This window comes from Bos indicus, chromosome 22 (assembly GCF_029378745.1).
Source record: "Bos indicus isolate NIAB-ARS_2022 breed Sahiwal x Tharparkar chromosome 22, NIAB-ARS_B.indTharparkar_mat_pri_1.0, whole genome shotgun sequence".
Classification (NCBI taxonomy): Eukaryota; Metazoa; Chordata; class Mammalia; order Artiodactyla; family Bovidae; genus Bos; species Bos indicus.
Window position 1 is genome coordinate 55,521,887 of NC_091781.1, and position 19,839 is coordinate 55,541,725.

At 53.7% G+C, this 19,839-nt stretch overlaps 2 protein-coding genes across 19 annotated transcripts in view; one reads left to right on the forward strand and one right to left on the reverse strand.

Annotated features, from left to right (window-relative positions):
- ATG7 (autophagy related 7) overlaps positions 1-19,839 on the forward strand; it is a 293,009-nt gene that overhangs the window by 257,511 nt on the left and 15,659 nt on the right. For 4 of the 7 annotated variants that reach the window (XR_011563075.1, XM_070776865.1, XM_070776868.1 and 1 more), the window contains one exon: positions 16,039-16,269. The exons of the other annotated variants lie outside the window; for them this stretch is intronic. Coding sequence is in view for 3 of the 4 variants with exons in the window: in XM_070776865.1 (XP_070632966.1) it covers positions 16,039-16,071 (33 nt within the window). In the remaining variant the exon portion in view is untranslated. Of the gene's footprint in view, positions 1-16,038; positions 16,270-19,839 lie in introns of those variants that run through there. 7 annotated transcript variants of the gene reach the window in all.
- VGLL4 (vestigial like family member 4) overlaps positions 17,025-19,839 on the reverse strand; it is a 156,550-nt gene continuing 153,735 nt past the window's right edge. For all 12 annotated transcript variants that reach the window (XM_070776873.1, XM_070776876.1, XM_070776871.1 and 9 more), the window contains one exon: positions 17,025-19,663. In XM_070776873.1, the coding sequence (XP_070632974.1) occupies positions 19,398-19,663 (266 nt within the window). In that variant the 3' untranslated portion in view covers positions 17,025-19,397. The remainder of the gene's footprint in view (positions 19,664-19,839) is intronic.

The window sequence follows — 19,839 nt, forward strand, 5'->3', positions numbered from 1 at the left end:
CACCTCTGTCTCATCCGTGGCCTCTGCTGGTCCTGCCCAGAGGCCAGCACTCAGGAGACTCCTGCAGGGGTTGCACCTGGCCCAGGGCACCTGCATTTGCAGATTTAGTTTCCCAATTCTCCTCTTGGTACCAAGTCGCTTCTCCTACATCTGTTTAGATGCTGCATTCACCTCACGCTGGAGCTCTGAGCTCACACACTTGCCTCCCGCCCGCCTCCCCCTCCCCAGCGTTTGACCCCGAAAGCCCTCTGAGGCAGAGAACAGAAATGCCAGAGCGCCCGCCTTTTTATGGGGCACTCTTCAGAAAGTCTCTGAGGCCCTGAAAAGAAGAACTACATAATGGAAACCATTTTGCAGCCTCCAGCACGGCCATTTATCTCAATAATCATTTCATTTAAAATGTGGGTCAAACATATAAATCATATCTTGAAAGAAAGTATTTTGGTGCCACAGAAATCGCCCTGTGTTCTTACCACCTAATTTGAAAAATGTGTTTTGAAGTCAGGAAGAAAGCAAACAAGCCTGGGGCCTGGCTGCTTTCCCCCACATGCCCCCTTCCTTCACGTCGTCCCCAGAATAAGTCCCCGCTCCTGCCCAAATGCAGCGGGGAGTCCACACCCTGAAGTTAGTCACTCTCTGCTATTTTAGTCTCCCTCCTTCCAGACGAGGGGTTGGGAACCCGAGGCTGCCGCTCCTCACCTGTCCTCATCCCTGGACCCCACCGACCCCTGCAACAGTGCTCAATTAGACCCCATCTTTATGCCATAAAGCCCCCTCAGGGCTCTTAGATGCTGGGCTCCTTTAAGGACATGCCCGGAGGGAGGGAGCCCCCTCTTCCAGACTGTCTCCCTTTACTCCTCAGCACTTCCTGGGAGCGAAAAGCGCAAGAGAGCAACAGCGGCTAGTCCTGGCGCCCAGAACCACACCCTCACCTCCACACACTGGGCAGGGGAGAGGGGGTGTCAGGATCCCACCTCTTTACACCACACTTTTTCCCCATCACAGAGGTCACAGGTCAGCGCCATAAAGTGAAAGTGTGAGTCGCTCGGTTGTGTCTGACCCTATGGGGTGTACCGCGCCAGGCTCCTTTGTCCATGGGGATTTTCCAGGCAAGAATAGTCAGTGGGTAGGCGTGCCCTTCTCCAGGGGATCTTCCCAACCCAGGGATCGAACCCAGGTCTCCCACACTGCAGGTGAACTCTCTACCATTTGAGCTTCCCGAGTATTATAAAAAAAAAAAAAAATGCTCAAATCAAGAATGAAACTCACACCCGTGATTTTCACTACTCAATCTGCTTTCTGCTTCTGGCTCTTTTTTTTCCCCTGCAAGCCCCAGGGTCAGACTAAGCATACAGTTTTATTTTCTCCTTTCATTTCAGACACTTCTGATCATTTTATCATATCATTAAAACTTGCCTGAAAGCATGTTTACCACCTGCCTGATCCTCCCTCTGGTGCTGGACCGGGCTCTCTGGATGCCCTCCTCCCCCGGGGTATGTGTGAGGGGGAAGGACAAGGACAGCAGCCCCAGCCAGCAGGTTCTCTTTTCTGGCCCAAGGGGTGGCTTGAGCCCCCTGCCCACCATGGGCTGTACCGTCTCCCCGCCCACCCACGTCCTTCTGCCCCCAGCGCCCGAGCGGCCCCGAGAAGGTGGATGCAAGCCGGGGGGACTGTCAGCTAGTGGTGGTGTTGAGTTCTGTGCCTCCAGCCTGGGTACCACTCACAGCAGCCTCTTCTCTCCGCTTCCCTCCCGCGCCTCCTTGGAGAGGACGGCCCCTGGCCCCCCTCCAGGGCCCCCTCCTGTCCCTTGTCTGTGTCCCACGTCTGCTATGTTCTAGGTACCTGGAGCAGGGAGGTGAGGACCACCCAGGCGACCCCGGCACTCGAGAGGGCCGGCCCAGCGTGCTGGCTCTTTTCTCTGGATCTTGGTTCTGGGGTGTAAGGCTGTTCTCATCACCTCTTGTCACCTGGAGCCCAGAGCACCTGTGTAGGGGTTGGGGGGACAGAGGCCCCCAGAGGTGCCGTGTGGCCCAGGCTGTGCCCAGGTCCTGCCTCGCCCCTCTGTGGGCTTTATCAGCTGTGGGGGCTGCAGCCAGACAGAGTCGTCCCCCAACCCCGGGGAGAGTCCCCACTCCTGCTGCCACTGCAGCCAACTCTTTTGGATTTCCTTCCTATTCAGCTCACCCCACAGCATGGGGCTTCCCTGGTAGCTCAGACAATAAAGCGTCTGCCTGCAATGCCGGAGACAGGGTTCCATCCCTGGGATGGGAAGATTACCTGGAGAAGGAAATGGCAACCCACTCCAAGTACTCTTGCCTGGAAAATCCCATGGATGGACCCTGGTAGACTACAGTCCGTGGGGTCGCAAAGAGTCGGACACGACTGAGCGACTGAGCGACTTCACTTTCACAACATGGAATAGAGTTCCCTGAGTTGTATAGTAGGTTCTCACTGAAAGTGAAAGTCTGCTCAAGTCGTGTCCGACTCTTTGCGACCCCATGGACTACACAGTCCATGGAATTCTCCAGGCCAGAATACTAGAGTGGATAGCCTTTGCCTTCTCCAGAGGATCTTCCTGACCCAGGAATCAAACCGGGGTCTCCTGCATTACAGGCGGATTCTTTACCAGCTGAGCTACCAGGGAAGCCCTCAGGTTCTCATTAGTTATCTGTTTTATACACATTATCAGTCCCTTTGACCATCGCCTGCTGGTGTATGCAGTGAAGTCCTTATTCGCAGCCTACCAGGTGCCTTGGCCACCACAGTTTCTTTCTAGTAAAACCTAGTCTCCTTTCTGGAACTGAGGGGCAGTGCCCAGAGGGCCCCTGAATCTGGTGCCCGTGGGGAAGGCAAAGGGGGAGGCTGCTGAGAAGTTTAGCCTCGGACACTCCCGAGTTCCGAGTTCTGCGAGTTCTAGCTGCGCCTCCTCCAGCCTGAATTTGGGTGAGGTTTCCCCGGGAAGAGGGTCGGGCCTTAATTCCTTCCCACATCTGGCACCCAGCAGAGGCCAGGCGAGAGGAGGTTTGAGTGTTTGGGCTGAGGCTGGAGTAGCAGGAGGGTGTCTTTCAGAAGGGGAAGCACCAGGGTGGGGTGCCCCGGGGGGCGTGCACATCCCGGAGGAGGGGCCCTGCGGGGTCATTTCGTCTCCCCGAAGGAGGGCAAAAGGCAGGTGGATGGAGGTGGGTGAGGGGCTGGGATGGTCCATGACAGCACCGGCCCGGCCGTCCCATGCGGGCGTGGGCTCCCCTGCGGGGGCCCTCCCCCTCCACCCTGGCCTCCTGCCTGAACCCGCGGCCCTGTCTCTCCCATCTGTTGTCCCTGAGGACGTTGTCTGCTCCACCAGCAGCCCAGGCAGTTCCCACCAGTCGCCCCTGTCTGAGGGGCGGAAGGGTCTTCAGCTTCCGACCGCAGGGTGCACCCGGGGAAACCGTGTGTGCGCTGTGCGCTCAGATGCTGGGCTGACTGTGAAAGAGAGGGCAGGGCTATCCCTTGGTGTGACCGGAGCACGGGCTGGGAACCCAGGGCCTGCCTGAGCCTCTACCTGGTGCCCCTCCCCAGAGGCGTGTGCTGCGAACCGCCGCCAGACAGACAGGTTAGCCCCCCACTGCTGTTCACACACAGCTTCATCCCCGGCCAGGACTAAGCCCACTTCCAGGCCTCTGGGAGTCCACAAGCAAGAGCTGCCCACCACTCTGCACCCCCAGGGCCTGGCATAGGGCCCGCTGGGGGCTCCCAGGAAGGGGGATGAGGCATCAGTGGTCTGGTCTCGAAGGTGGCTCCACTGCCCGCCTACCTGGCAGGAGGCGCCCACAGCCCTGCCCCACCATCCCGTGGGCCTGGAAGCCAAGGGCTTGACCTGCCAGGATGCCCAGCAAAGCAGGTGGACTGAGGGACTGAAAGAAAGCAGTTTTATATTGGCGTGGAACCGATCAACGAGATTGTGATAATTTCACGTGCATAGCAGAGTGACTCAGCCATACATGTATCCATTCTCCCCAAACTCTGCTCCCATCCAGGCTGCCACACAACATTGAACAGAGTTCCCCGTGCTATCCCACAAGGCCCTTGCTGGTTGTCCGTTTTAAGTATAGCCGTGTGTACATGTCCAGCCCAAACTCCCCAACTGTCCCTTCCGTCCAGTCCTCCCCCTGGCACCTTCCCTGCAGTCCTCCCCGCTGGCACCTTCCCTCCTGTCCTCCCCGCTGGCACCTTCCCTCCAGTCCACCCCCTGGCACCTTCCCTCCAGTCCTCCCCCTGGCACCTTCCCTCCAGTCCTCCCCCTGGCAACCATAAGTTTGTTCTCTGTGAGTGTGTTTCTGTTTTGTAGATAAATTCATTTGTGTAATTTCCTTTTAGATTTCACGTGTAAGGGATGTCGTATGATATCTCTCCTCCGTCTGACTGACTTCGCTCAGTGTGACACTCTCTAGGTCCATGCGTGTGGCTGCAGGCGGCATTATCTCATTGTTTCCAATGGCTGGCATTTCATTGTGTACGCGTGCATCCTCTGTATCCGTTCCTCTGTCAGTGGGCGTCTAGGTCGCTTCCACGTCTTGGCTGCTGGAAACGCACCGCTGTGAGCACCGGGGTGCATGTACCCATTTAGACCATGTTTTTCCCCAGGTATGTGCCCAGGAGTGGGATCGCAGGGTCATGGGGTGGCTCTCGCTGTGCTTTTTTTTTTTTTTATGGAACCTCCATACTGTTCTCCTTAGTGGCCACAGCAACTTACATTCCTAGCAACCACATAGGAGGCTTGACGGACCCTTTCTTTACTGCTTGATGCTTGGGTGTTCTGTTCACACCCGACATTCCCCTCTCCTTTCTCCGCTGTGGAAGAGTGGTTCCGTTCCCGGAGCAGACGGTTCTGAATCTTGTTCATTCAGAAGCTACGTATTGGGCCAGGCCCTCCAGCAGGGCTGGGAGCACAGGGGTCCCACAGGCCGGGCCCCGCCCTCAGGAGCGCCCAGTCCTCCAGGGAGTCAGGCAGAGGCACAGACTAAAACACAGAGCTGAGGATGGGGGATGCTGAGGCTGGTGAGCAGGGAACCCTCCCTGGCCCCCCCGCCCCCCAGCCTCCGCAGGTTTCGTGAGAGAAGTCCTGGCCACCTGGACAGGCAGGAAATGAAGGGGCCCCCTGCCCTCCTCCTGTCCGTGCAGCACCACCGTGTGCGCAAGGGAATGACTGAATGGATGGCTGTTAGCACGAGCCACGTGGACCCATGATGGGACCTTCCTTCTCCCCCCAAGTGGACAGAACCCTGGCTCAACCCCTGCTGGGGAAGCGCTGTCCAGTGACCCCCCCTCGCCACCCCCAACCCCCGCATCTTCCCAGTGGGAAGACTCGTGCCTCCGAGGGTGCCGGCCAGGGGGGTGTGGGGAGCAGGGCTGCACAGAGAGACCCACAGGTTTTTATTTTTAATCTTAAAAAAAATAGAAACTCTAAAACCAAGTTTCAAAAACTGTGGCCTATTTTAAATGTTTACATTGAACAAATGAATACTTTTAACACACGCACAAATATAATTGTGCCATTTACGGAATAATTATGGTGTTTACCAAAGAAAAACCCTAGTCTGCGGGCTCCAGCAGTGTGGTCCAGAAATGGGACACAAGTTTGAAACCGCATGACGAACGGCCCCTTGAAACGCGTCCGTGTCTCCGGGAGAGTGGACCAGGAGGCCTGGAGCCCCCCAGTGCGTGTGGTCCAGCGTGCACCCTGACGGTTGGACGGCTCCCCTTCCCCAGATTGGGGGTCCCCCTCCCGCCCACACCCCTACACTGGCCTGCGGGCAGCAGCACCTCCTCTGGGCGGGCTGTCCCTGCTGCAGGACGACCCCCCCACCCCCGTCAGAGACCGCCCAGGCCCCCCAGCCAGCCGGAGCACAGGCTGCAGCCGGTCCTCTCCCAGGGGGCCAGAACAATGCAGGCTCAGCTTTCTGAACAGGATCGGGGGCCGGAGCGGGGAGCCCAGGGAGCCAGGGCGCCCCGCCTGGCCTTTCCTCTGCCTGGGCTGGCCATGCTTCCTTTGCGTGCCGTTGGCCGTGGGGCTTCTCACTGCATGCCCGCCTAACAGGATGGGAGTCCAGGCACACGCTTCTGTCCCTTTCTGTAGAAGGAATTTCGCTCAGCAGTAAGGACATGGTGAAATAAAGCAGGAAGAGCCTCCACTCTCCCCCTTAGTGGCTCGGCCTCCGTGGCGGGTTACAGAAGTCCCTCTGCACTTGAGGGGCCTCCGTGTGAAAGGGGACGGTCTCCCCAAAGTCCTCAGACTCTCAAGAAGATGGAGCGTAGGCAGGTGTTTGGCCAAATAATACTCCACCGCAGGGAGGGGCCCCGTTTTCCACTGACCACTCAGTGGACATTTGGGTGGTTTCTTTCACTGTTATGAATAGTGCTGTGAACATTCATGCTCTACTGTTTGTGTGGAAGTGGACTTTCATTTCTCTTGGGTTTACACCCAGGAGTGGGGTTTCTGGGTGATTTGGGAACTGTCTGATGAGCTGCTGAACTGCTTTCCAAAGAAGCCTCACCGTCTTGCGTTCAGTTCCCCCAAACCTTTGCCGACACTGGCTACCGCCTGACTGTTTGACTAAAGCCAGCCTAATGGGTGACTGGAATGGGTGAATTTAACTCAGATGACCATTATATCTACTACTGCGAGCAGGAATCCCTCAGAAGAAATGGAGTAGCCATCATGGTCAACAAAAGAGTCAGAAATGCAGTACTTGGATGCAGTCTCAAAAACGACAGAATGATCTCTGTTCGTTTCCAAGGCAACCATTCAGTATAACAGTAATCCAAGTCTATGCCCCAACCAGTAACGCTGAAGAAGCTGAACGGTTCTATGAAGACCTACAAGATCTTCTAGAACTAACACCCAAAAAAGATGTCCTTTTCATTATAGGGGACTGGAATGCAAAAGTAGGAAGTCAAGAAACACTTGGAGTAACAGGCAAATTTGGCCTTGGAATACAGAATGAAGCAGGGAAAAGACTAATAGAGTTTTGCCAAGAGAACACACTGGTCATAGCAAACATCCTCTTCCAACAACACAAGAGAAGACTCTACACATGGATATCATCAGACAGTCAACACCGAAATCAGATTGATTATATTCTTTGCAGCCAAAGATGGAGAAGCTCTATACAGTCAGCAAAAGCAAGACCAGGAGCTGACTGTGGCTCAAACCATGAACTCCTTATTGCCAAATTCAGACTTAAATTGAAGAAAGTAGGGAAAACCACTAGACCATTCAGGTATGACCTAAATCAAATCCTTTATGATTATACAGTGGAAGTGAGAAATAGATTTAAGGGCCTAGATCTGATAGATGGAGTGCCTGATGAACTATGGACTGAGGTTCGTGACATTGTATAGGAGACAGGGATCAAGACCGTCCCCATGGAAAATAAATGCAAAAAAGCAAAATGGCTGTCTGGGGAGGCCTTACAAATAGCTGTGAAAAGAAGAGAAGTGAAAAGCAAAAGGAGAAAAGGAGATATAAGCATCTGAATGCAGAGTTCCAAAGAATAGCAAGAAGAGATAAGAAAGCCTTTTTCAGCGATCAATGCAAAGAAATAGAGGAAAACAACAGAATGGGAAAGACTAGAGATCTCTTCAAGAAAATTAGAGATACAAAGGGGACATTTCATGCAAAGATGGGCTCGATAAAGGACAGAAATGGTATGGACCTAACAGAAGCAGAAGATATTAAGAAGAGGTGGCAAGAATACACAGAAGAACTGTACAAAAAAGATCTTCATGACCCAGATAATCACGATGGTATGATCACTCATCTAGAGCCAGACATCCTGGAATGTGAAGTCAAGTGGGCCTTAGAAAGCATCACTACGAACAAAGCTAGTGGAGGTGATGGAATTTCAGTTGAGCTAGTTCAAATCCTGAAAGATGATGCTGTGAAAGTGCTGCACTCCATATGCCAGCAAATTTGGAAAACTCAGCAGTGGCCACAGGACTGGAAAAGGTCAGTGTTCATTCCAATCCCAAAGAAAGGCAATGCCAAAGAATGCTCAAACTACTGCACACTTGCACGCATCTCACACGCTAGTAAAGTAATGCTCAAAATTCTCCAAGCCAGGCTTCAGCAATACGTGAACCATGAACTTCCTAATGTTCAAGCTGGTTTTAGAAAAGGCAGAGGAACCAGAGATCAAATTGCCAACATCCACTGGATGATGGAAAAAGCAAGAGAGTTCCAGAAAAACATCTATTTCTGCTTTATTGACTATGCCAAAGCCTTTGACTGTGTGGATCACAATAAACTGTGGAAAATTCTGAAAGAGATGGGAATACCAGACCACCTGACCTCCCTCTTGAGAAATCTGTATGCAGGTCAGGAAGCAACAGTTAGAACTGGACATGGAACAACAGACTGGTTCCAGATAGGAAAAGGAGTACGTCAAGGCTGTATATTGTCACCCTGTTTATTTAACTTATATGCAGAGTACATCATGAGAAACACTGGACTGGAAGAAACACAAGCTGGAATCAAGATTGCCGGGAGAAATATCAATAACCTCAGATATGCAGATAATACCACCCTTATGGCAGAAAGTGAAGAGGAACTCAAAAGCCTCTTGATGAAAGTGAAAGTAGAGAGTGAAAAAGTTGGCTTAAAGCTCAACATTCAGAAAACGAAGATCATGGCATCCAGTCCCATCACTTCATGGGAAATAGATGGGGAAACAGTAGAAACAGTGTCAGACTTTATTTTTTTGGGCTCCAAAATCACTGCAGATGGTGACTGCAGCCATGAAATTAAAAGACGCTTGCTCCTTGGAAGGAAAGTAATGACCAACCTAGATAGCATATTCAAAAGCAGAGACATTACTTGGCCAACAAAGATTCGTCTAGTCAAGGCTATGGTTTTTCCCGTGGTCACGTATGGATGTGAGAGTTGGACTGTGAAGAAGGCTGAGCACCGAAGAATTCATGCTTTTGAACTGTGGTGTTGGAGAAGACTCTTGAGAGTCCCTTGGACTGCAAGGAGATCCAACCAGTCCATTCTGAAGGAGATCAGCCCTGGGATTTCTTTGGAGGGAATGATGCTGAAGCTGAAACTCCAGTACTTTGGCCACCTCATGTGAAGAGTTGACTCTGGAAAAGACTCTGATGCTGGGAGGGACTGGGGACAGGAGGAGAAGGGGACGACAGAGGATGAGATGGCTGGATGGCATCACTGACTTGATGGACTTGAGTCTGAGTGAACTCCGGGGGTTGGTGATGGACAGGAGGCCTGGCGTCCTGCGATTCATGGGGTCGCAAAGAGTCGGACAGCACTGAGCGACTGAACTGAACTGAACTGAATGGGTGCAGAGTGCTATCTCCTTGAGGCTTTGCTTTGTGCTGTCCTGAAGCCTAGTGATGATCAAGTGTCTTTTCAGGCGCTTCTTGGCCATCTGTCTGTTTTGGAGAAACGTCTGTTCATTCCTGAGCCCATCTTATGTGTGTGCGCGCTCAGTCATGTCTGCCTCTGCAACCCCATGGACTGTAGCCTGCCAGGCTCCTCCGCCCATGGAATTTCCCAGGCCAGGATACTGGAGTGGGCTGCCATTTCCTCCTCCACGGGATCTTCCCAACCCAGGGATCGAACCCGGGTCTCTTGGTTTTCTGCCTGTGCTTTCTGTTGTTTTTGTTTTTGGTGTTTTAAATATGCAAAACATTTACTTGATTGTAAAGTGAAAAAGATATGTTCAAAGCAGCCGCGCGTCCATTCCACCCGCGCCTAAGAGGTAGCCATCTGCTTTAACTTCCAGTGTATCGTTCCGTTAGTATCGCTGCACTTTGGTCCGTGGGTCTGAAGGCCTGCGTCCTGGCAGGGGCAGGACAGCAGCGTTTCCCCGCAGTACTCGCACTGTCAAGCTCTGGGGCTTTTGCCAATCTGAGTGATGAGAAACGGTCTGTGTAGCTTTTTTTGTAATCACTTTTACTGTAGTGCAGTTGACGTGTAGTAAAACACACCTGTTTCAAGTGTGTAGTTTGGTGAGTGTGGCAGATGATCTACTTTCTGTCGCCACAGATTAGTCTTGCCCTTTCCAGAATTTCCCGTGAATGGATTTATGGAGCGTGCAGTCTTGTGTCCGGAGGCTCCCGTGACTCAGCGGAGCGACCCTGAGGTGTGTGCACGCGGCTCCGTGCCCTGGAGGCGGGCTCCTTCGAGGGTGGGCAGCGCCCACTGTGTGGTGTCCGTTTGCCTCTCGATGGGTTGGGTGTAGGCTGCACCTGCTACACACCAAGCCCGCCGTGAACCTTCGGGCACAATCCTTTTGCAAGCCCGTGTTGTGTTCCTTGGGGGCACAGGGGAGCTGTGCGTGTGGGCTCCCCGTCTCCAGGCCTTCCCCGGAGCGGCCGTGCCCCTTCCAGCCCCACCAGCAGCGCTGGCTGAGCTCCGGCCGCCCCGCCCTCCGTTCTCACCGACCGTCGGCTTGGCCAGCCACAGGTTTTCACCTCGGCCGTTCCAGAAGGCGAGGGGCGCTGGCTCTTCGTGGCTTGCTTCCTTTCTTAGAAGATGTTTACTGGAATGCAGTTGACTTATGTTGTCGTATTAGCTTCAGGGGCAGAGATGTAAGTCATTCCTACATACACCCACTCTTATTTTAGACGCTTTCCCCATGTGGACACCACCGAGTGCTGAGTAGAGTTCCCTGAGCTGTACCGAAGCCCTGTTAGCTAGCTTTTACACGTCGTCCTGTGTATACGTCAGTCCTCATGTCCGAATTGATCCTTCCCACGCCCGTTCCCGTCTGGCAGCCTACTTACTTGGGAAAGTCAGTCCCTTACTCGTGCCTCTTCTGTTTTGTAAGTTCACCTGTACCGCTGTCTTTAGGTCCCACATATTTTACCAGGTGGTGTGATGTTCGTCGTTCTGGCTGACTTCACTCAGGATGACGGTCTCTAGGTCCGTCCATGCCGCTGTAGGTGGCGTTATTTCGTTTTCTGTGACTAATACTCCATCACATGTATGTACCGTATCTTCTTTACACACTCCTCCACCAGCGGAGGAGGATGTCTACGACATCTTGGCTGTTGTAAATAATGCTGCTGTGGATACTGGGGTGTGTGGGTCTTTTCAAATTAGTTTTCTCCAGATAGATGCCCAGGAGCTGGATTGTTGGATCCTAAGTTTCTATGTTTAGGGGCTTTTTATGGGATTATAACTGCTTTACAGTGTTGTGTTGGTGTCTGCTGTACAGCAGTGGGTCAGCTCTGTGCACGCACCCCTCCCCTTCCTCTCGAGCCCCCTCGCTCGCACCCCTCCGGGCCGTCCCGGGGCTCCGGGCTGAGCGCCCCGGGCTGCACTGCAGCTTCCCACAGCTCTGCCTCTTACGCGGGGCCGTGCGCATCAGCGCTGCCCTCTCAGTCTGTCCCAGCACCTCCCCACGGTGCCCACAGGTCTGTTCTCGACATCTGTGTCTCTCTTACTGCCCTGCAAGTAGATTCATACCATCTTTAGATTGCATGTGTGCGTGTGCGCACATTCAGTGATGTCCGACACTTTGCAACCCCATGGACTGTAGCCTGCCAGCCTCCTCTGTCCATGGAATTTTCCAGGCAAGAAATACTAGAGGGGGTAGCCGCTTCCCACTCTCGGGGATCTTCCCACGTCTTCCCAGGGATCAAACCCACGTCCCCTGCATCTCCTGGACTGGCAGGTGGGTTATTCACCAGTGCGCCGCCTGGGAAGACTGCATACGTATGCACTAATACATATTTTTCTCTCTCTGACTCATTTCACTCTGTGTGACAGACTCTAGGTTCGTTCTTGTCACTACAAACATCCAGTTTCATTCCCCTTTCATGACTGAGTGGTATCCCATTGTCTTTAAGTACCGCATCTTCTCTACCCATTCACCTGTGGATAGACATTGAGGTCGCTCCCGTGTCCTGCGGACTGTGAATACTGCTGCGGTGAACGTTGAGGGTGCATGTATCTCTGGGAAGTACGGTGCTTGCAGGGTGTATATGCCCAGGAGTGGGACTGCTGGATCATACAGGAATCCGATTTTTAGTTTCTTAAGGAACCTCCGTAGTGTACTCTATAGACTCGGCACCAGTCTCCTGCCGCCAGCAGTACTGGGGGTCCCTTTCTCCACACCCTCTCCGGTAGTTGTAGAGTTCTGACAGTGGCCGTCCTGGCCAGCGGGAGGCGATGCCTCACTGTGGTTTGGGTTTATGCATCTCTAACGGTGATGTCGGCTACACAGTCCATGGGGTCGCACGGAGTCGGACACGACTGAGCGACTTCACTTTCACTTTTCACTTTCATGCACTGGAGAAGGAAATGGCAACCCACTCCAGCGTTCTTGCCTGGAGAATCCCAGGGACGGGGGAGCCTGGTGGGCTGCCGTCTGTGGGGTCGCACAGAGTCGGACACGACTGAAGCGACTTAGCAGCAGCAGCAGCAGCAGCAACAGTGACGTCAAGCGTCTCTGCACGTGCCCTTCAGCCATCTCGTTGTGGTTTACATTTGCATTTCCCTGGAGACTAAGGATGCTGAGCATCTTTTCAGGTTCTTATTAGTACTATATTTCCTCTGCTGTTAAATATCTGGTGAATCTTCCCCATGTTAAAAAAAAAATCAGATTATTTGTCTCTTTATTACTGAGCTGGAAGAGTTCTTTGTATATTTTGATACACTTCCTCTTTATGTACAGCTTGGCTGTTTGCCTCTGGCCTGCCTTTTCAGTTTCATGGTGGTATCTTTCAGAGACGTTCTGAAAACCCTGTCCTACAAAGCTTTAGCATTTTTTTTACTCTAAATAAGGTTGAACACCTTTTCTTATGTATCGAAGCTATTTACAAGTCTTTTTCTGTAAACTGCCTGGGCTTTGGCCTGTTTTTCTTTTTTTAATCAGTTTATTGGTTCTTACCTCCTTGATTTTAGAAGAGCTTTTACATATGAGGGGCTGGTACAGGCTTATGTTTTCACCCAGCGTGTGTCATGGCTTTTCAGCTCTGCTTCCAGAGCTTTTCCAGCCGAGTTCCTCCTGTGTGTTTTTACATAATCCGTGTATCTGTTTCTGTTGTTTATAGACTTTAATTATAGGCTGCCCACTCCCAGGTTATAAAGAAATTCACCCATGTTTGCATCTAGTATTTGAACAGTTTTTTTACCTTCAAGAGATGTAAAAAAAATTTTAGTCTCTGCTCCACTTGGAGTTGATTTGGATATACAGTGAGGTGTGGAATCAATCTTATCTTTTTGGAAATGACTCTCCAGTGGTCCTTATATCATTTAAAAGCTCATATTTTTCTAATGATTTGAGATCACATTTCCCAGACCTTTATGGTTAAAACAGTAGATTTCCACGTCTTTGGACATCCTATCCTGTCCTGTTTCTCGGCCATTTGGTTCCCCTGGCCCATCGGCCTGTGGTTCTGCTGCCGCAATGTCTAAATTACAGATTTGATGATGTTTAAACTCAGTGTAGCGGAGCCTCCTCGCTGTTCTTTTCATACTCAAAGGGTCTCTTATTTTTTTTTCCACATAAACTTAAAACCAGCTTGTCTAGCTCCAGGAAAGATACTGGATTTTTTTAAAAATCGGGATTGTGTTCGATTTACGTTTACTCAGGAAAGGGGACATCTTTGCTGACGCTGACTTGCCCCGTGCAGAACCACAGGGTGCGTCCCCGTTTCTCCCGGGGCGCTTTCACGCAGGCCTCGTGAGGACCGTTCTGAAGTTCTTCCATAGACAGGTTTTACATTTTACGTCAGGTTTACTTCCCAGGACTTTACCTCTTTCCCTGCTCTTATACTGGGTTCCTCTCTCTCATCATGTTTTCTAACTGGATGCGTTTGTGTACAGGAAGGCTGTGATTGAGTCGTTAATTTGGTATCTTCCTATGTTACTGAATACTCATTATTATCTGTACTCATCAAAGCATTTTCTTGGGTTTTCTAAGTAAACTTGCATATCGTCTTACAAAAACATCATTTATCTCTTCCTTAGGCTACAGGGATTTTTAAAGCTTTGTGTTACATATTGCCAAATCTCTGGCACCAATTTATACTTCTCTTGGAAGTGTTTATTCACACCCTTGCCAGCACTTAGTGTTAAAATTTTTTAAATCTTTGCCAATTTTTTACCACCTTTATTCATTAAGAGCACATTCACGGGCCCCTTCTGACTACAGGCAGAGTGCTCTGTAGACGACAATCAAGACAACTCTGCCTACAACCTACAGGCCTACTCTGACTACCGTCAGTGTCAAGTGTAAGCACACTGGTCTTGGAGACTGTAGGCAGAGAGCTCCTGCAGGCTCTAGACAGACTGGTCTGCAGTCTGTAGGTAGAGTGGTCCTGGGATTATAGGCAGCGTGGTCCTGCAGACAGGAGGCAGTGGTGCTCAGACCGTAGGCAGTCTTTCAGCAGAGTACAGGCAGTGTGGTCCTGTATACTCTAGAGTGGTCTGCAGTCTACAGGCAGAGTGGTCTTGGAGACCTCAGTCAGGACCACTCTGACCAAATCTACCAACCCATAGACTGTAGCCCATGTAAACCCTTCGTGGTCCGCAGACCATTTGTCCTCGGAATCGGTGCTGCTCGTGCCCTGACCATCTCCTTTCCTCCAGGCCCTGCCATCCATTGTTTAGCCTCTGGTTCTGTGAGTGTGGCTTTTTTTTAGCATCTATATATTAAGTCTTATGATACTGTTTGTTGATCCTGAAATTACTTGGGGTTCACAATTCAGACTCCCTCCAGAGAGCAGCCAATGGCAGAGGATGGGCTGCCCTCTCCTAGAAACCCCATCTTGGGCCTAGAGAAGGATGCCTGATGCCACCTCCCCTTCAGCAGAGTCCCAGCGCCCTTGGGTGCCTTACTTGTACCTCTGAACCTTCTGGGCAGGGCCTGGACCCCCCCGCACCACCCATGCTCAGGCCTGCTGTCTCCCCTGCTAATTGCAGAGGCCCTTCCCCACTAGACCACACAGTAGGGCGACAGAGTGGGCCGTGTCCCCCTCCCAGGACCCACTCCCTGTACCCAGAGCCTGGGCAGGGGGGTGGAGCATCCTGACCTGCGGGGTCCCGGCCCCCTCTTTATTCTCCTAACCCCCACTCCCCTGTGCTCCCAGCCCCGCACCTTAATTTCTGTGTGACCGGGGGCTAACTGACGCCCCTCTCTGAGCCAGTTTCCAGCGGTATCCCACGGGCTGTAGTGAGTCGTGGAGGAGGGAGCCTCTGGCCTCACGTGGCACGGGGAGGGCTCCACAGGCGTGTGTGTACACGGAATGAGAGCGAAGAGTAAGTGTGCAGCGAGCCCTCTAACGGCTCTTCCCACTGCAGGTGGTGGGAACCGGGGCAGTGTTGGGTGCAGCCTCTGTTGGAATGGCACCCACACCCCCCTGCGCCCCCCAATCCCACCCAACAGGGCAGGCCCAAGCCTGCTCTGAGCCGGGGGAGCCCAGCCTCTGCATGTGGTCCTCGTGCCTTCAGACAGCGGGGCCTTCGTGGTCTCGCCGCAGCGTGCTCAGGCAGCAGGGGGTGGGCACCAGGGAGGGGTGTGTGTGAGGCACACCCACCACCAGCGCTCGGCCCCAGGCGGCAGTCCTCGGAGGACATGTCCTTCTCTCAGTGTGTTCTCCACGGTCCCCACGCTGACAGCCAAGCCGCTGTGGATGTCGATGTTTACCTTGGCTGCGCCTCCCTGCCTCCTAGGCCAACCTCCTGTAAACACCACGTTCCTTCTCTCAGCTCTCTGAGCACTGAGGTGGCCTTTTGCAACCAATTCTAGGAATTTGGAAAGTCTGTGGGGCTAGGGTCAGGGACCAGCCCCTCCCAGGGTGCGGGGAGCCCTTGGGGGCCCTGAGCGCCTCTCGATCCGCGGGGCCAGCGGCGAGGGCCGCCTCGGGAAGGCCAACAGGATCCGCACGGCAGAGCCCGGCCACACCCCAGCGGCCCCCGGGTGCCCGGCTCCCTGGTTTCCTTCCGCGGGGGGGGGCCAGGGGCCGCAGCCGCGCAGCTCTGAGACGGCCCCGTGGCGGGCGGACACTGAGCGTCTCCCCTTCTCCACGCAGATCTGGGACATGAGTGACGACGAGACCATCTGACACGCGCGCCTTGCGCTCCGAGGCCGCCGCCCCAGGACTGCGACTTGGCCCCGCGTCCCCACCGCTAGAGGCCCGGCCTGCCTCCGCGCCAGGAGCCGCTGGTGTCCTCCATTTCTGACAGCTCCTCATCCCACCGGTTCTGAGCTCAATAATAACCTTGGCTTCGGCACTGCCGGTGACCTGGGACTTGGTCCCCTCCACGAGCGATTCTTTATTTTTGGGGCAGGGAGGGGGCCGCGCTCCTCCTGGCCGGGACCCCCGTAGGGAAAGTGACGGCGGGGGGCAGGTGGCCAAGAGACCCGCGGGGAGCACGAAGCTGGCTCCTTTCAGCAGCCTTTGTAGGGGCTGCGGCCCCAGCTTGGCCGGCTGGAGGGGAGGCGGGACAGAAGGGGCCACGCCGGCCCAGGGAAGCTGACCTCCAGGGACGCAGGCTGCGGCCGAGCGGCTCCCCACCTCCGCTGCGCTGGGGGAAAGAGACCGGGCTCCTTCCTTGGAGCTGCCCAGGCGGGGCCCTCCTGCTCTGGGGCCTCTGGAGGCCCAGACCTCACCGGAGGGCCTGCTCCCAGGTCCCACCTCCGCCTGGAGGCCCCAACTCCAGGAGGGGCGGAGTGGGCGATGGGTCTGCCTCCATGCAGCCAGGGGGATGGTCAGAGGGTTTGGGGGAGGCGCCCTGCTGGGGTCACTCAGGCTGATTTCACTCTTCCTCCTGGGGCTGCGCCTCTGTGGCCACTGAGCAGGGCATGGAAGCCAGGAGCGGGGGCCCTTTTATCTTGGGCAAGGAAGCAAAGTCAATGATGAGTCTTGAGTTGGGTTGCTGTAGGTTTTAAATGATGCTTCTCTTTGAGAGTTAAAAATTAGTTTTCCAGCCGACGTGGGACTTAAACCAGAGGCCACTGGACCCCAGGCACTAAGCCCACCCCACCGTCCCCAGGGCCCAAGAATCACCCTGACAGTTTGTGGTTTAAGAGCACTTTATTATTGTTCTTAAGGCTACTTTTAAGTACAAAAAAAAGATGGCCTGCCAAACCTTTTTTTTTTTTTTTTTTCTCTTCTTCTTCCAGGAAAAACAGGCCACAGAGAATGGTATATTACAGATTTACAAACACGGAGAGAATGGTCTGAACGCACTGCGGATGGCCTGGCTCTGTGGAGAACCTCTCTGTGCCCTGAGGCCGGGGAGTGTCCCCCTGCCCGGGGCCCCTCCCAGGCGGCCGCTCCCAGCAGGGACCCGGCCCTCAGCGCTCCAGTTCCCCCTCCCCAGCGATGTCCTCGCTGGCGGGCGCCCGCCGAGCCCGTTCTGCACAGAGCCGCCGGCAGTGGGTCGTTTTCCTGGGCGACGCTCAGTAGCCTGTAGCAATAACAAACTAGTGGCTATTAAGGCAGATGCAGTGTTCTCATAGAATAACTGTGTTCCTGCACTTTTACAGACAAATCTAAGACGAAAAAAAAAAAAAGATCAACTTTTTTTTCCAAACAAAAAAAAAAAATGAATGATTACAATAGGAAAAGGGAAAAATTAAATAGCTACATATCATTAACAAATTAATTGTTCTTCAAAAAATACCTACAAATTTCTCTGTACATTCTTTACGCACAGCGTAATGATGGTCTTAAAGTTACCTATATAAAAAAAGTGTTCTCGATGATTTTTTTTTCCTACAGAAAATATAGGGGCCTGGATGCAAAAGCCTGGAAGCCCAGTGAAGTGGGAGGGAAATGCGTGCGGGGTTGCGGGGGGGGGGACGACGCCTTCCTCCTGCCTCTTCAAAGACCTGCAGCCCCAGGAACCCAACGCCCGCCTGGTCACCCAGTGCCAACTGTGTAAAAGTCACCAGCCAACCTGTATCTTTCTCCTACTGACGACCAGGCCAGGGGGCACCCAGAGCCCTGGTGGGCGGGGCGGGAGGCGGCGCCCGGAAGGGGCGGGGCCCAAGAAAAGGTTCCCGGACACAAAAGCAGCTGTCGAACATCCACAGCTGGGTCTGTCATGCTTGCTTCTTCGCCTAATTCCTAGTTAGTAGCTATGACTATAGCAAACAATAATAAATGCAGTAATAACTGTATAAAGTCAGAGGAATGTATACTGCCTTGGCCCCAGCGTACGAGAGGAAGCACACAAAAACACCGCGTCAGATTGTCGGGCATCTGCTGTCCGGCCAAGGGAGCAGAGCAGTTTCTGTATCGAGAGGGAAGCTGGGAGACACCAGTCCCAACTCCCCTGGGAGCGCGGGAGCAGGCAGGGAGGCAGAAAATAGCCGATGCTGTCAGCCTGCGGCCACCGCTCCAGCATACTACTCGGCCGCTGACCAGCCACTCGCCCGCCCGCGTCCAGGGCCTGCCAGGGAGTAACGTGGATATCAAATACAAATCTTAGAGTACAACTGTACCAGCAGTAAGTATATCTAGGACTGTAACTGACAAAAATAAAACGCATTCTGAAAAGAAGCTAGTTAAGTATTAAGGATTTTTTGTTTACTGTCTATACAGTTAATAGAAACCAGCTATTTTTATCCATTAAAACATGCATCACTGTTGAAAGCACTACAGGCTCCTCCAACTTCAGCTCTAGCCTAACAAACTGCAGTGTTCAGAAAAGGTAAAATGCCCGTGATTGGTAAGAGTCTGCAGTCCAGTTGCAAGCACCTGAAACCTAGACAGAGAAAGACCTATAACCTGCATGAGACTTCCCCTTTCCAAAGCGGTTTTGTCTAAATTAAAAAACAACAAAAAACACAAATGGTCACAAATGTCATCCTGAAACCCTCTGTTTCTCAGCAGTTTGCCCTCAGAGCACCAGCGTCTCGCACAAAGCTGTCAGGCAGGCCACTCGAGTCCTCCTCCCATAGTGCAAATCAGACACGACAGTCCTGTTCTCTTCAAGTAGACGCACACACACAGGCACGCACACACGCAGGCTGGAAGCGGAGCCGCACACGCCCGGGTCTCGAGAAGCGAACGAAAAAGCACAGAGCATCTGGGTCGCCAGTGGCCTGGCCTGTGACTGAGAAAGCGCGAGCCGTGGCGACCCGGCCTCGCAGGGCGCTGACCTGGTCCAGGCGTCTTTGGTAACCGAGGCGGGCGTGCGGGCGCCCGCGGACAGAGGTGCCCCGCGCGGCGCCGCCAGCATGTCTGAGGGCCCCGAGGACGAAGACCAAGCAAGTAACGAAACACAATAGAAACCCCACCACGTGGTTTTTGCGAATAAACCATCCCTCCCTCTCCCACCAAATTTTCCCCCCCAATTTTTCCATTTTTTTTAAGCGCTGACTGTTCAAAGCTCAGGCAAACCATGCAGATGGAAGTGGTGTCCGAGGGCGGCGCTCCCTTCAGGAGACCACGGACGGGGAATGGCTGTGGCTGACCATGTGGGCCGAGGGGCTGGCGGGCTGGCCCCGGCGCGAGGCCGACTCGGGGCTGCTGGACGCGCCGTCCTTGGCCGCCTTGATCTGGAGCCACGTGTCGCCCAGGGCCTTGGCGAAGTGGTCGTCCACGGAGCCCGTGATGGACACGGAGTTGGGGGCCGGCTCTGGCTCCTTGTAGTTCTTGCCCAGGCTCCGGCGGAAGTGCTCCTCCACCACGGGGTCGCAGGTGGCTGGAGGACAGTGGGGGGACGGCAGTCAGAGGGGGGACCGCACAGAGGGTGACCCCGGCGCGGGTCCCGTCTCTGCGCCTGCCGCCCGGGGCCGTGTGCGCACACGTTCATGCACACAGGGCGGCGGCGACGACCACCCTGACTCGAGGGGGGCCTGGAGGGCGGGGCCCACGGGC